The 17,461-nt window shown below is 40.2% G+C and overlaps 1 protein-coding gene across 1 annotated transcript in view; it reads right to left on the reverse strand.

Annotated features, from left to right (window-relative positions):
- The window catches only part of Slc25a21 (solute carrier family 25 member 21), a 505,498-nt gene that overhangs the window by 212,228 nt on the left and 275,809 nt on the right, over positions 1–17,461 (reverse strand). Inside the window, 1 exon segment of the mRNA NM_133614.3 lies at positions 16,238–16,286. Coding sequence (NP_598298.1) covers positions 16,238–16,286 — 49 coding nt within the window.

Below are 17,461 nucleotides of genomic sequence, written 5' to 3' on the forward strand. Positions count from 1 at the left end.
TAAGATGTGAATCTAAGTGTGAAATGGGTTCCAGATTTAATGACCCAGTGTAGAAAAGGAATGGAAAATATTTTACTAGTAATTTTTCTATTGTTATGTTATTAAGACAATGTTTTGAACATAGGTTTGGTAAGATATTATAAATATTAATTTTACCTTTTGTTTGTTTTCTTCAGATGTGGATCTGAGAAAGCTTACAAGTCATGCATGAGTCCTGCAGTTTATTTCCATAGTCTGCTGCTACTGGGGATGAAGTTTCACATTCTGCCTCATATTGTAGAGCTCATTTCTTGTACTCCTCCAGCACCTCTGGCTTCTTTCCTGACCTAGTACACCTACTTCAAATCTGAACACATCCAAAGGAAACCTCCTCACCTCCATGTTAAGGTCTGCAACTCTACCACAGGCCTGAAATGTTCTCGACTACCATGCTGCTTCCTCTTCTTTTTCAATAGACTTCACTTCCTGTCTCTCCCATGAAATCTTACATTTTTCAACAAAGGCAATACATCTGCCTGTTATTAACTTTCTAAATATTCCAGAATGGTCACATAGCTGGCAGTGTTATTCCTGATTATTAATGAATACTATTTTACTCTTTCATCCAGCAGCACTCACTGGACACCTCCTGGAGGTCAGGTACTGTGATAGTCTTGGGGGATATGTAATAATGTCAGCACGCAGCTAAGATGATGGGTGGAATGTGTGGAATGACGTCAGTAGGAACATATGCACTAAACCAATGCTCTCCTGCCCTCAGACCCAGGAGGCTTCTCTGCTTGCAAACACCTTCTGTGGAAGGGTTTAAATGGAGTGCTCATATAACACACTTTTTTCCGGCTTGGAACTTGAAACCACTTGACTCCATATTAAACATTTCCCCTCTCCTATACTTTGTATATTGCCTTGTGTTTCCCTGGCCACCTTAAAAACTCCATTTGTCTTCATATTTCCCCTTCCTTTGCTAACCCAGAATTAAACACAATACTCTGTGTGTGAGTGAGTGTGTGTGTGTGTGTGTGTGTGTGTGCGCGCGCGCGCGCGTGTGTATGTGCATGTATCCTGTGTGTGTTCCTTTTGTGTGTGGCTCAATTATTTCCAGAATGATGTGGTTACTATTCTTGTTTCCATTTAGAGAGGAGGAAACTGAGGCTCAGTGAAGCTCATTAGCTTCATGAAACCAAACAGATAATGAACAAAGGAGTCGGGATTCAAACCCAGACAGCCTTGTTCTCAAGCAGAAAGAGTACAGGAGCTGGAGGCAGCAGGGAGCCCAAGTGAGGCTCTAACCATGTGAGAGCAGCTGCCCCAAATGAAGCCTAGTCAGAAAAAGGAAATATGAGGGGAGACAGGGAAAACATTATTATGGCTTATCTTTTTTAAACCCAGGAGAATAGAAAACTGTGGACCTTTAATTTTTCTAGTCTAACAAGTGAATAGATTTTTCTACTATTTATAGTCAGGGTCTAGAGAAAGAATTTAAACACAATTACACAGAGGTTGTTGGGGTATAAACAAAATTAAAGTCACTGTAAAGGCAGATCTCTAGAGAGAATCTCAAGAGACCTTGACTCAATGTAGCTGTAATGTGTTCACTATCTTAGTAAATATTCTCTGCTAAATTTCAGTGGGAACACTTAAAACAAGTCAGTGGTCATTTGGACAGCCTCTGACCACAACAGTCTGTACCTGAAGGCATATTTACTGTAAGCAGGAACTGTAAGTTGTTTCCAGTATAAAGGAAGTAGTACAATGCCTGACGATCTCTCCATGAGAGGGTTATTAAATATCATCTTTTTAGATGCAACATAAGTTTGCTGGATTGGAAATGAATGCTTATTTTTTGCATCTTTCAAAGCTTACTGAAAGGAGACTGTACAGATCTTGTACATGCTGTCACAGTCTTGTTGTGTCTGGATGACACTGTTTCTTTAGTGTCATCCACCACTCTGGTTCTTACAATCTTTCTGCTCTTTGTCCATATACATGCCTGAGCCTTGACAGGGAGAGTTTGATGGAGACAATCCCATTTATGGCTGAGAGCTCTAAAATTCCTCTCTTCACATTGTCTGGTTGTGGGCCTCTGTGTAAATCACCATCTTCTGTAAGAATATGCTTCTCCGATGAGGGAGGACTACTACTTTGGTCTATGGGTATGGCAATATGTCATTAGGAGTCATTTTATTGACATGTTCATTTATCAAAATAATGATAGTAGATTTTCCCTAAGGAACCATGGCCCTTGATCATTTTAGCAGTGTCAGGAATGGCTCTGTATCAAGAAGTACCTTAAGTCCAAACAAGAAGAGATTGGTCACACCCATAACATTTGTGTCATGATTGCACCATGACACAAATCTTACATATCTTGCATGTAGGTGGCTGATACAGGTCACAGGATTTGTAGCTGGGTGATATTGGTGATTGCTTTTTTCTTTGGAGACATGCAAGGTAACTTCTGGTACCAAGAGCGCTATTCAGTAGGAGTGGGGATGTCAGCTGCACACTAGCTGGATTTCTCGATTTTTTTTTTTATTAACTTGAGTATTTCTTATATACATTTCGAGTGTTATTCCCTTTCCCGGTTTCCGGGCAAACATCCCCCTCCCCCCTCCCCTTCCTTACGGGTGTTCCCCTCCCAACCCTCCCCCCATTGCCGCCCTCCCCCCATAGACTAGTTCACTGGGGGTTCAGTCTTAGCAGGACCCAGGGCTTCCCCTTCCACTGGTGCTCTTACTAGGATATTCATTGCTACCTATGGGGTCAGAGTCCAGGGTCAGTCCATGTATAGTCTTTAGGTAGTGGCTTAGTCCCTGGAAGCTCTGGTTGCTTGGCATTGTTGTACTTTTGGGGTCTCGAGCCCCTTCAAGCTCTTCCAGTTCTTTCTCTGATTCCTTCAATAGGGGACCTACTCTCAGTTCAGTGGTTTGCTGCTGACATTCGCCTCTATATTTGCTGTATTCTGGCTGTGTCTCTCAGGAGCGATCTACATCCGGCTCCTGTCGGTCTGCACTTCTTTGCTTCATCCATCTTGTCTAATTGGGTGGCTGTATATGTATGGGCCACATGTGGGGCAGGCTCTGAATGGGTGTTCCTTCAGTCTCTGTTTTAATCTTTGCCTCTCCCTTCCCTGCCAAGGGTATTCTTTTTCCTCATTTAAAGAAGGAGTGAAGCATTCACATTTTGATCATCCGTCTTGAGTTTCGTTTGTTCTAGGGATCTAGGGTAATTCAAGAATTTGGGCTAATAGACACTTATCAATGAGTGCATACCATGTATGTCTTTCTGTGATTGGGTTAGCTCACTCAGGATGATATTTTCCAGTTCCAACCATTTGCCTACGAATTTCATAAACTCGTTGTTGTTGATAGCTGAGTAATATTCCATTGTGTAGATGTACCACATTTTCTGTATCCATTCCTCTGTTGAAGGGCATCTGGGTTCTTTCCATTTTCTGGCTATTATAAATAAGGCTGCGATGAACATAGTGGAGCACGTGTCTCTTTTATATGTTGAGGCATCTTTTGGGTATATGCCCAAGAGAGGTATAGCTGGATCCTCAGGCAGTTCAATGTCCAATTTTCTGAGGAACCTCCAGACTGATTTCCAGAATGGTTTTACCAGTCTGCAATCCCACCAACAATGGATGAGTGTTCCTCTTTCTCCACATCCTCGCCAGCATCTGCTGTCACCTGAGTTTTTGATCTTAGCCAATCGCACTGGTGTGAGGTGAAATCTCAGGGTTGTTTTGATTTGCATTTCCCTTATGACTAAAGATGTTGAACATTTCTTTAGGTGTTTCTCAGCCATTCGGCATTCCTCAGCTGTGAATTCTTTGTTTAGCTCTGAACCCCATTTTTTAATAGGGTTATTTGTTTCCCTGCGGTCTAACTTCTTGAGTTCTTTGTATATTTTGGATATAAGGCCTCTATCTGTTGTAGGATTGGTAAAGATCTTTTCCCAATCTTTTGGTTGCCGTTTTGTCCTAACCACAGTGTCCTTTGCCTTACAGAAGCTTTGCAGTTTTATGAGATCCCATTTGTCGATTCTTGATCTTAGAGCATAAGCCATTGGTGTTTTGTTCAGGAAATTTTTTCCAGTGCCCATGTGTTCCAGATGCTTCCCTAGTTTTTCTTCTATTAGTTTGAGTGTATCTGGTTTGATGTGGAGGTCCTTGATCCACTTGGACTTAAGCTTTGTACAGGGTGATAGGCATGGATCGATCTGCATTCTTCTACATGTTGCCCTCCAGTTGAACCAGCACCATTTGCTGAAAATGCTATCTTTTTTCCATTGGATGGTTTTGGCTCCTTTGTCAAAAATCAAGTGACCATAGGTGTGTGGGTTCATTTCTGGGTCTTCAATTCTATTCCATTGGTCTATCTGTCTGTCTCTGTACCAATACCATGCAGTTTTTATCACTATTGCTCTGTAATACTGCTTGAGTTCAGGGATAGTGATTCCCCCTGAAGTCCTTTTATTGTTGAGGATAGCTTTAGCTATCCTGGGTTTTTTGTTATTCCAGATGAATTTGCAAATTGTTCTGTCTAACTCTTTGAAGAATTGGATTGGTATTTTGATGGGGATTGCATTGAATCTGTAGATTGCTTTTGGTAAAATGGCCATTTTTACTATATTAATCCTGCCAATCCATGAGCATGGGAGATCTTTCCATCTTCTGAGGTCTTCTTCAATTTCCTTCTTCAGTGTCTTGAAGTTCTTATTGTACAGATCTTTTACTTGCTTGGTTAAAGTCACACCGAGGTACTTTATATTATTTGGGTCTATTATGAAGGGTGTCGTTTCCCTAATTTCTTTCTCGGCTTGTTTCTCTTTTGTATAGAGGAAGGCAACTGATTTATTTGAGTTAATTTTATACCCAGCCACTTTGCTGAAGTTGTTTATCAGCTTTAGTAGTTCTCTGGTGGAACTTTTAGGATCACTTAAATATACTATCATGTCATCTGCAAATAGTGATATTTTGACCTCTTCTTTTCCGATCTGTATCCCCTTGATCTCCTTTTGTTGTCTGATTGCTCTGGCTAGAACTTCAAGAACTATATTGAATAAGTAGGGAGAGAGTGGGCAGCCTTGTCTAGTCCCTGATTTTAGTGGGATTGCTTCAAGTTTCTCTCCATTTAGTATAATGTTAGCAACTGGTATGCTGTATATGGCTTTTACTATGTTTAGGTATGGGCCTTGAATTCCTATTCTTTCCAGGACTTTTATCATGAAGGGGTGTTGAATTTTGTCAAATGCTTTCTCAGCATCTAATGAAATGATCATGTGGTTCTGTTCTTTCAGTTTGTTTATATAATGGATCACGTTGATGGTTTTCCGTATATTAAACCATCCCTGCATGCCTGGGATGAAGCCTACTTGATCATGGTGGATGATTGTTTTGATGTGCTCTTGAATTCGGTTTGCCAGAATTTTATTGAGTATTTTTGCGTCGATATTCATAAGGGAAATTGGTCTGAAGTTCTCTTTCTTTGTTGTGTCTTTGTGTGGTTTAGGTATAAGAGTAATTGTGGCTTCGTAGAAGGAATTCGGTAGTGCTCCATCTGTTTCAATTTTGTGGAATAGTTTGGATAATATTGGTATGAGGTCTTCTATGAAGGTTTGATAGAATTCTGCACTAAACCCGTCTGGACCTGGGCTCTTTTTGGTTGGGAGACCTTTAATGACTGCTTCTATTTCCTTAGGAGTTATGGGGTTGTTTAACTGGTTTATCTGTTCCTGATTTAACTTCGATAACTGGTATCTGTCTAGGAAATTGTCCATTTCCTGAAGATTTTCAAATTTTGTTGAATATAGGTTTTTATAGTAAGATCTGATGATTTTTTGAATTTCCTCCGAATCTGTAGTTATGTCTCCCTTTTCATTTCTGATTTTGTTAATTTGGACACACTCTCTGTGTCCTCTCGTTAGTCTGGCTAAGGGTTTATCTATCTTGTTGATTTTCTCAAAGAACCAACTTTTGGTTCTGTTGATTCTTTTTATGGTCCTTTTTGTTTCTACTTGGTTGATTTCAGCTCTGAGTTTGATTATTTCCTGCCTTCTACTCCTCCTGGGTGTATTTGCTTCTTTTTGTTCTAGAGCTTTTAGGTGTGCTGTCAAGCTGCTGACATATGTTCTTTCCTGTTTCTTTCTGCAGGCACTCAGCGCTATGAGTTTTCCTCTTAGCACAGCTTTCATTGTGTCCCATAAATTTGAGTATGTTGTATCTTCATTTTCATTAAATTCTAAAAAGTTTTTAATTTCTTTCTTTATTTCTTCCTTGACCAGGTTATCATTGAGTAGAGCATTGTTCAATTTCCACGTATATGTGGGCATTCTTCCCTTATTGTTATTGAAGACCAGTTTTAGGCCGTAGTGGTCCGATAGCACGCATGGGATTATTTCTATCTTTCTGTACCTGTTGTGGCCCGTTTTTTGACCAATTATATGGTCAATTTTGGAGAAAGTACCATGAGGAGCTGAGAAGAAGGTATATCCTTTTGCTTTAGGATAGAATGTTCTATAAATATCCGTTAAGTCCATTTGGCTCATGACTTCTCTTAGTCTGTCTACATCACTGTTTAATTTCTGTTTCCATGATCTGTCCATTGATGAGAGTGGGGTGTTGAAATCTCCCACTATTATTGTGTGAGGTGCAATGTGTGTTTTGAGCTTTAGTAAGGTTTCTTTTACGTATGTAGGTGCCCTTGTATTTGGGGCATAGATATTTAGGATTGAGAGTTCATCTTGGTTGATTTTTCCTTTGATGAATATGAAGTGTCCTTCCTTATCTTTTTTGATGACTTTTAGTTGGAAATTGATTTTATTTGATATTAGAATGGCTACTCCAGCTTGCTTCTTCTGACCATTTGCTTGGAAAGTTGTTTTCCAGCCTTTCACTCTGAGGTAGTGTCTGTCTTTGTCTCTGAGGTGTGTTTCCTGTAGGCAGCAGAATGCAGGGTCCTCGTTGCATATCCAGTTTGTTAATCTATGTCTTTTTATTGGGGAGTTGAGGCCATTGATATTGAGAGATATTAAGGAATAATGATTATTGCTTCCCGTTATATTCATATTTGGATGTGAGGTTATGTTTGTGTGCTTTCATTCTCTTTGTTTTGTTGCCAAGACGATTAGTTTCTTGCTTCTTCTAGGGTATAGCTTGCCTCCTTATGTTGGGCTTTACCATTTATTATCCTTTGTAGTGCTGGATTTGTAGAAAGATATTGTGTAAATTTGGTTTTGTCATGGAATATCTTGGTTTCTCCATCAATGTTAATTGAGAGTTTTGCTGGATACAGTAACCTGGGCTGGCATTTGTGTTTTCTTAGGGTCTGTATAACATCAGTCCAAGATCTTCTGGCCTTCATAGTTTCTGGCGAGAAGTCTGGTGTGATTCTGATAGGTCTCCCTTTATATGTTACTTGACATTTTTCCCTTACTGCTTTTAATATTCTTTCTTTATTTTGTGCATTTAGTGTTTTGACTATTATGTGATGGGAGGTGTTTCTTTTCTGGTCCAATCTATTTGGAGTTCTGTAGGCTTCTTGTATGTCTATGGGTATCTCTTTTTTTAGGTTAGGGAAGTTTTCTTCTATGATTTTGTTGAAGATATTTACTGGTCCTTTGAGCTGGGAGTTTTCACTCTCTTCTATACCTATTATCCTTAGGTTTGATCTTCTCATTGAGTCCTGGATATCCTGTATGTTTTGGACCAGTAGCTTTTTCTGCTTTACATTATCTTTGACAGTTGAGTCAATGATTTCTATGGACTCTTCTGCTCCTGAGATTCTCTCTTCCATCTCTTGTATTCTGTTGGTGAAGCTTGTATCTACAGCTCCGTGTCTCTTCTTTTGGTTTTCTATATCCAGGGTTGTTTCCATGTGTTCTTTCTTGATTGCTTCTATTTCCATTTTTAATTCCTTCAACTGTTTGATTGTGTTTTCCTGGAATTCTTTCAGGGATTTTTGCGATTCCTCTCTGTAGGCTTTTACTTGTTTATTAATGTTTTCCTGTGCTTCCCTAAGTGTGTTCATGTCTTTCTTGAAGTCCTCCAGCATCATGATCAAATATGATTTTGAAACTAGATCTTGCTTTTCTGGTGTGTTTGGATATTCCATGTTTGTTTTGGTGGGAGAATTGGGCTCCTATGATGCCATGTAGTCTTGGTTTCTGTTGCTTGGGTTCCTGCGCTTGCCTCTCGCCATCAGATTATCTCTAGTGTTACTTTGTTCTGCTATTTCTGACAGTGGCTAGACTGTCCTATAAGCCTGTGTGTCAGGAGTGCTGTAGACCTGTTTTCCTCTCTTTCAGTTAGTTATGGGGACAGAGTGTTCTGCTTTCGGGTGTGTAGTTTTTCCTCTCTACAGGTCTTCAGCTGTTCCTGTGGGCCTGTGTCTTGAGTTCACCAGGCAGCTTTCTTGCAGCAGAAAATTTGGTCTTACCTGTGGTCCCGAGGCTCAGGTTTGCTCATGGGGTGCTGCCCAGGGGCTCTCTGCAGTGGCAGCAACCAGGGAGACCTGTGCCGCCCCTTCCGGGAGCTTCAGTGCACCAGGGTTCCAGATGGTCTTTGGCTTTTTCCTCTGGCGTCCGAGATGTGTGTGCAGGGAGCAGTCTCCTCTGGTTTCCCAGGCTTGTCTGCCTCTCTGAAGGTTTAGCTCTCCCTCCCATGGGATTTGGGTGCAGAGAACTGTTTATCCGGTCTGTTTCCTTCAGGGTCCGGCGGTGTCTCTGGCAGGGGTCCTGCCGCTCCTGGGCCCTCCCCCACGGGAGCCCAGAGGCCTTATACAGTTTCCTCTTGGGCCAGGGATGTGGGCAGGGGTGAGCAGTGTTGGTGGTCTCTTCCGCTCTGCAGCCTCAGGAGTGCCCACCTGACCAGGCGGTTGGGTCTCTCTCTCACCGGGTCTGGGAGCAGAGAGCTGCTGGGGGCCGGGATCCGCGGGTGGATTTCTCCATTTTTAAGGGCATATGTAAGCTATAGCTTCATTAGGGCCTTACCCTCAGATCCACAGATTCAAAACAAAGTCCCAGCAAGGAGAATGGCAAGTAGACCCAAAGTCTACCTCTGACCAAGTAAGTATTTACAATTGACACTTTCCAAGAAAGAAAAAGAATCATTTTTTTTCCCAATAGAGTGCCACTGGGTATATCAGCCACACTTTAGGGTAGACTCCATACCTAGGAGTAATGGGGTTTTGTGGCCAACACAAAACAGACTTCATGGTTTTGCATGTAGTTTTTTTATTTGTTTGTTTGTTTTGGTATTTTTCTCTTTTGATTGTTCCTGTTGATTTTGTCTTCCTTTCTTTTTTTAAGAGAGAGAGTAAGAATACAAAGTTGGATGGGGTAGGAAGGATCTTGGAGGATTTGGACTGGCAATAATATTATCAAAGTATATCATATAGACAAAACTGTAAACTAAAGAAAGCTTACTAAAGTAACCATGTACGTATTCTGGTTCTATTTGTTTAGATCTATTTCTCAATTTTTTTTTCCTGTTCTAATGTGGAAGGACTGATCTCTGCAAAGCTTCTGTGCCTCCCAGGATACTATGAGTCAACAAGAAGGTGCAGTGGTGGGAAGCTGAAGGTGGTAAGAAGAAAGAAACCAGAGCCCATATCCCCCTCCACCCTCACTAATCCCCCTTACCCCTTACCCCAATCCCTACACACCCCCTACCCTGCCCTGCCTCAGGTAGAGGATGTGTTGGTAGTTGTTTCTCTTCTGAGGCTCCCTTTGCATTTGACAGGACAGCCACAGTTGTAATTTCCACCATAATTACCAGGATGACTGTAACACCTCTTCCCTTTGTCTACTGAATGTGGGGTTGTGGCTTTACTGCTAATCTCTGGGTTGCCTCATAGACTTCTGTTGGATCCTAAGGCATCTGAGTAACTAATTCCTCGCATTAAATTCCTTTTGTTTTGAATGCTCAGAGTGGGTGTATTCTCCTGGTTTGGCTCTGACTAATAAATATAGTTAGTAGGGGAATTATAAATAAGTGTAAAGTCGTAAGAACAAAGAAGACAGCACAAGAAATAGTTATAGATGTGTGATGTCAACACACTTTTGTACAACAGAAATGAAAAAAGGAACTGGATGGAGGTCAGTAATAGTAGAGCAGAGAAGGCTACACCCAAAGTATTCTAGGAGGGAGAGCTCAGCAAAGGGCGTTGGAAGCCCTTTGGAAAATATTGGAAAATCAGATACCGTGGATGGTATTTAAATGTGACTGGGGAAAAATGAGGTTTTTAGAAGTCTCTAAATGGCTCCTTGCTCACTTCATTGAACATCTTGTAGCTTACTCCCTAAAGCCTGAACTAGGACAGCTCCAGATAGGGAGCAGGTGAGTGGTCCCATGCTAGAAACATGACAAAGCCCTGAACGTCTTCCTTCTCTGCCATACATAACCTTGACTCAAAGGTAAAAGGAGAGGCACTGCCTAAGGACAAAGCCAGACAATTATAAATAAGCCCACTTTTAACAAACATAATAATGACATTTGTAGAAAACAATAGCGTCAAGAAACTTATAGAAGCATCTTGGGAGAAATAATTGGCAACAACCACTCAGAGGCTGACGAATGAAAAGAGGAGCAGTTCATTGGGCAGCTCATCTCAGCAATAAATACCTGCATTGCCAAACAATAAAACAGACAATAAGTGATAGTAATTGGGTGTATTTTTAATCAAGGAGGATGAAGGGTGTCGGATCATGAATAATATTTAAAAGTGATAAGTTAGGACAGGGTGCTGACTTATGTCCTAAATCTCTCCTACTAGTTTCCTTGTCTCTGCAAGTTACTAGCGAACCTTCGCGTGCACTGGCATGCAGGTGCATAATTCCAACGACCACCTTCACTGGATATGACTTCTCTCCTTCTCTCTATCCCTCCCTCTCTCCCTCCATACCTCCTTCTCTCTCACTCCTTCCCTCCCTTCCTCCTCCATACTTCCTTCCCTCCCTCACTCCTTGTCTTGCTCCTTCTGTCTGTCTATCCAAGTCTCTTCTTGTAAGGATTCAAAGAATATTGAATTTGGAGCCTCCCTGACTTTAGTATAACTGCACCATGGCTAATTGTATCCACAGAGACTGTTTCCAAAGGATACTTTTGTTGGAGATTCTACACAGGCCATGAACTGGGGCGGAAGCACTACTGAAGCCAATGTCAGGATGAAGGTAACATTTAGAAATATGGGAACAGATATTAAAAGAAGCAGCTGAAAGCCCAAAGTGTTTTTACATCTGGAAAGGGAACTAGTATGTACAAGCGAGTGATGTTTCTTGGTGTATGGCTCGGAGTGGACATGAATGATTGCAGCATATTGACACCTAGGTCCTCCCAATCAAAGGGGGTGATCAAACTTTTACTTCTGGTTGGCTAAGTGCAAAGAGTAGTTCTGAACCATAAGTCCGAGCGGAAACGACATGAGACCATAGGGCTCTCCACTTCCTGTCATGTAGAGTGGAAACACACGGAAGTGGAGGTTCCACCGGCCTGAGTGATGTTAGCGAGCGCAGTGCACCCTACTATGTCCTAAATGGGTTCCATCTCCCAAATCCATGTGTTTAAATCTGGCCTCTCGGAGATTAGTAATGGGAGGCCCTCATGAACAGGTTAGTGTCTTTATAACAGTGACTCCAGGTGGTATATTGCTTCTTCTGTTATATGAGAACCCAGTGAGAGGGTGCTGTCTGTGTATGAGGGAAAGAGTCTCCTCCAGAGGACAGAAATGGAACCTGTAGGGAAAAGAAACTTGCAGAAGCCAGATTCCATAACTGAAAATTCTTTTGACTACAAGGACCCAGTTTATGGTATTTAATTAAGGCAGCTTAAATGCCATCTATTCATATTGGACATCAGGTGGGATGAGAAAAAGATTCCATGCTGTAATCTCCTGAAATTCAGGCTTGTTACAACCTGACACATTGTATACAATGAATAATTATTGTTTTGCTGAATCAAACAGAGACTGAGACTAACTTAAGAAATGAGGCAGGAGGCCACTGAGCACTGGCTGCTTCAGCAGTCTGCTTTGTGATGGTGTGTTCTCTGAGGGCAGTGAACTCTGAGTTCTTACAGCACTGGGCAGAGGTGTACACACCGACATTGTTTCCGGGCATCTCTCCACTTCCCTTTCCTATGGTGTCTTGAAGATCGGTGTACCGAGTTAATCTTGAACTGTGGATATGGCTCATTTCCCATAATGTTCGTGTGCCCGGTTTACTTCACAAAATCTAGTCCTTTCTTTCTGACCTCCAAAATGTCTAGTCCTTTCCTTTGCTGAATGAAAAACAAGGGATGATAAAAATTTATCTCCCATTCTTTCTTCAAAAATGTATTTTCCTCTCTGTAAATGATTATTTGTGTCACTTGGTATGAATTTATTCCTACTTCAAAATGTTTTATGCTACATTTTGTATTGTCTTGGAGTGCTTATTATAAAGAATTAGTACTTATGTTGTCCTAATTGGTTCTAGTAGATTGACTTCAATCAGATGCCTCCTGCATCTGGTTGTGAATATATCTTAGTTGCTGTTTTCAAATTCCCAATATAAATAGTCATTCTATGTATAATTAATTCATTTATTTTAGTCCTAGATGATGATTTGCATCTTTCTTTTTTGTTGATATTAATTTTTGTATATAATCACTATCAGGAAATGTGACCATATTATGGTTAAAAATATCATGTTCAAAATGAATATTTTGGAAGTTTTTTAGTTGGTGAAAGAGCCTTAAAAATGCTGAAAGGAAAGTACATATTTTGAAGCTGCCACTTGTACTAGCTAAGAACTTGGTCTATCTAAATTTAAGCTGAGGGAATAGCACATAATTTAAAATAAAAATATAATGTAATCCTTCCAACCCTTTACTTCCTATAACCTCATAGGCTAGAGTGAAAGCAGAAATTTGCCTAGGTTTAACCACTGGTTTTATAGCAAGAGAACCTCCTAGTCAGACCTCTGTACTTCTTTTAGAACAAAGAAATAACAGGAATCTTAAGAAGGCATTCTAACTGAAAATGTTGTCAGTAAATGTTTCCAACAGATGAGTTTGAGAGTCTTCAAGCACAGACCATGTGCATTCACTAGACTTCTATGTAGTGTCCCAATTTTCCTTTCTAATTTATAATTCCCAAAATATTTTTATTGAAAATTAAAATCGAGTGTTATACTTTAAGAGAGGAACTCGTCTCTTACAGACTATAACAATGAAGAGGCCAGCATTTTCATCTGTTTCTGCCCAATGGCTATCTTGTTAGTGGCTGAGTGCTAAGTCCTGGAAATCTCATAGTCCATTTCCCTTGCAAACGAAGTTCTACATATATTAGGCTGTCAATAGAGTGTTCATTCAGTACAACCTCTGCTGTCAGACAGGTTAACCGCCATTCATCATTCAGTTCTCTCAGGATACCTGCAGGGTGGTATTATCCCTCCCTCTTCAAGATAGGCAAGGGCACATGACCAATCCCAATTAATAAATGTTATTTTCATGGGAATATTTATATATAGCAAAGAAGGCACAATATACTTATATAAGACACAATATATACAATATATAAGGCACAAGTTACTTAGTAAATGTATTTCAAGCAAAGTATAATTCAAATCCAGCCCAATGACATGAGGTGACGTTGAAGTTGACGTTGATGGGACTCTTCACGGATGTGGAGACTCTTGAGTGTATCCTGGAATCCACAGCTAGATACGGAATAGCCACTGTTGAGCAGACAAGCGAGGACCAGGGGATGATGGAATGATCATAATTTTGGTGCCATTTTTATTTAGATTGTTCTTATTTCTCCAAGCTTATTTGAATGTAAGGAACTCATGCTTTGTAAGAAGACTAGCAGTAATATCTTGGCTTTTCATAGGTGAAATCCACAGAAGAATCTAAGGAGAAAAGGTTTGTAGGTTTTGCCTTCTCTTCTGAAAACCCCTAAGGTGATCTAGACGTCGACGTCCCTCATTTGGGCATAATCTGTGGTTTTCCTACTTTGTTTCGATGTTATGACAAACTAAGCGTTCTACTGAATGCTTCCATTCTGCCCAATTTCAAACTACCAGTGTAGTAATATCTGAAAGCTGAACTTGGGAGGTGACAGGCTCACATGGAATCATAAGGGTTGGATCTACCTTGTCAGAATTAATAACTTCACAAGGAAAGAAGGACCACAGAGTTTCTCTGAGTGAGATTGCTATGTTTAGGAGCTGGAATGAGGGCTTGCAAAAACAACCAAGTAGGTCCCAACCTTGATCTTGAACTTCCTAGCTTCCCAAGCCATTATCCAAGTATAGGAAATAAATGCCTTTTGGTTAAGCTGTGGTATTTTATTTTGACAACTGGAAGGTTCAATCACAAGTCAAATCTTATTGTTTCAACTATAAATGTGATATTATTTTCATGTAGAAATCACTTCATCATCATGTAAAAGTCGCTTTCATCATCAATCATTCTGAAAATCTGAAAGTCTGGAAGATGGCACACTGGATGAGGACACTTGCTATCAAGGCGATGACCTGACTCTGACTTACAGACCTTATAGAATGGAAAGAGAACGTAGTTCCATATGTTTTCACTGAGTCCAATAACTCTGTCTAAAATGCATGCTATAGAATGCACATGACAAGGGTATGCACATGTATATGAACACGCACATAGACACACACACAAATTAAATTAAGAAAATTTAAAGTAAGAGGCCTCTTTAGGTAAGTTAAATAAAATGTCCATCAAATGACCAGTCTGATTCATCAAGTAATTCCTAACCAAGGAAGCAATGATTAGTTCAATCACAGAATTAGTGTTGTAACATTTGCTAGCAGGCTACAACGTAAGCTGGTGTTGCTCTTAGTGTTAGCAATCAGGTACGTCCATAGACAGCTAAAAGTGACTCCACAACAATCAGACATCTTTATAGCCAGCTTTCAAGGAATCCAGCAACAAAGCATATCAGCTCTAGCTGCCCAAGAGGCGACACTGTCACTCCTATCACATGTCCTGCCAATGTACCAAGCTCCAGATAAAAATTACATTCTCCCTCACCCAGTCTCTCTTCTTTCCTCTCTCTCTCAGAGTCTGCCTCTGTATCCCCCTTCCCCAGGAAACCTCCCATCTGAGACCTGCCCCATGATATACCTCCCACATGAGACCTATCTCAAGGTATACATACTTCCCACATGAGACCTGCCACTCAGTGTGGTTTTTGTCATGATCATGGCCAAGTCCTACCACTTAGGTTTTGTATAATGCAAATATATATTAACACACACTATGCACTAAAATCTTCTGATTTCAAAAAAAATAAAGTTCAGTAATTTAGCCAGAGTTTAAACTTCCAAAAATATGCTCTAATTTCCCCTGCAGGTAAGAGTTTACCAATTGGTTATTCAATCCCAAACGGTCATACCTAAAAACATAAACGCAAGCAACATTATGCAGACCAAGAAGGATGTGCTTATGTATTTAGATAGATACACACACACACACACACACACACACACACACACACACACACACACGGGGAGAGAGAGAGACAGAGAGAGAGCGCGCAATAATAATTAAAAGAAAAAAGAGTTCATGAATTTGAAAGTGAGCATGTGCAGGAGTAGTTTGGGGAGTTTGGAGGGGAGAGAGTAAAGGGGAAATGATATATTACAAGTCCAAAAAAAAAAAAAAATTGAAGACTCATTCCCGCCCGCCTCAGTGCTCTCCAGTGATCGTATTAAACTTTTGGTATTTTTGGTTTTGCTTTTCATTTTGTTTTTATTCCTGGAAGATAGCTTTAATACATTGCTCTACATTTTCTCCTTCAGCATTTTGCATTGGCAAAGAGTTATAGGAATAAATTCTTTAACTGTCATTTAAAAAGCTCGCCTGAAATAAAAATGCTGACTCTCAGACAGCAATCTATTATGCTCAACGCCAACTGAAAAGCTGCTGTCATAGTTCGTTAGATAACATTTAGTTTTCACACCGATTTGATGAATTTATCTCATGTTCCAGTGCATTACAAATCATGCCTTCCAATTGGCATGTGACAGCAGAAAGCATTGCATACCTTCTGACGACCTCACATTTTATCCCATCAAGTGGAACTTTCTTTGAAAAGCAAATTTAGATGCCAGTATAGGGAGAAGCTACCGGCCTGGGACAAGTTCTAGCATTTAGTGTTCTGACAGATCTTAACTTGGATATCAGCCAAGGTCAATAAAACTTGTTCATGCAAAACCTTACCTGGTTTTCACCACATCGAGGGGATGCATCAGGCAAATTTCTACAAGACCTGGAAGATGATAAAGAAAATGCCAATGAACACAAGACACCTATTGATTCCTGAAAATTAAGATCAAAACAAAGAATGTAGATGGAGGTGGAATGGATCTCGGGGAGAGGGGAGATGGTGGGGAGCTGGGAGGAAGGGAAGAAGGGGAAACTGTGATCGGGATATATTGTATGAGAGAAGTATCTATTTTCAGTAATTAAAAAGAATTTAGAACCTTGGATAGAACAACTACTGGAAGTAACTAGTTACCAAATAATTTTATTTCAATGGGATAAAAATGTGACCAAGTATTTTCTTATAATTCTGGCAGGGAGGTAGGGCTATGGGGAAAAAAGGAAAAAACACATAATCACATTAAATTATAACCAATTAAACAGAAATTTTGTATCTCAACACAGGTGCACATAAGTATAAGAAGAAGAGAAAAAAAAGGCAGGAGTTTGAGTTCTCCCACCAACAGAGCAAAACATAACACTTAGGTCTAACATCCACATAATAAAGATGACTACGAGTCTTACTTAATAAAGCAGTTACTAGATACCATCAGCTTAATAAAGGACATATATCAAATTGACATTGTGTACCACAAGTTTTTAGACAAGGATGATTGAAGCTGAAGCACACAAAGTATACTCTCCTACGATACCACAAATAGCAAATCTTTTGCTCAGTGTATGTACGTGTGCGTGTGTGCATGTCTGTGTCTGTGTCTGTGTATATACGTGCATGAGTATCATAGAGTATATGTGAAGGTCAGAGAACAGTTTACATGAGCCAGTTTTCTCTTTCCATTTTGTGGGTTCGAATCTAACCCAGTTCCTCAGGCTTTGACCCTTACTCTCTGAGCTGTATTCCTGGTTCATTTTCTGATAAGAAACTAATGGCGCTGGGGTTAAATGACTCTTCTCTAGAGATATCAGGAAAGGAATTCCGGCTGATTCGTATTTCCAGATCAATGTAAATTCTTAAGCAAAGCTAAGTATGGGGGACCTTAGAAGTTATGCAGCTGCACCAATACTTCCTTGAGTAATTAACCTTTATCAATAAAGATAAATCCTTACATTTATATATGTGTAAACTGTGTATAAATACACCCCTGTGTATAAATATGCAATGGGGTAGTGAGCTAAATCACAGCCAAACTCAAATTGAGTTAGTTTGCAAAGGTGGTGAAT

This window comes from Rattus norvegicus, chromosome 6 (assembly GCF_021556685.1).
Source record: "Rattus norvegicus strain SHRSP/BbbUtx chromosome 6, alternate assembly SHRSP_T2T, whole genome shotgun sequence".
Classification (NCBI taxonomy): Eukaryota; Metazoa; Chordata; class Mammalia; order Rodentia; family Muridae; genus Rattus; species Rattus norvegicus.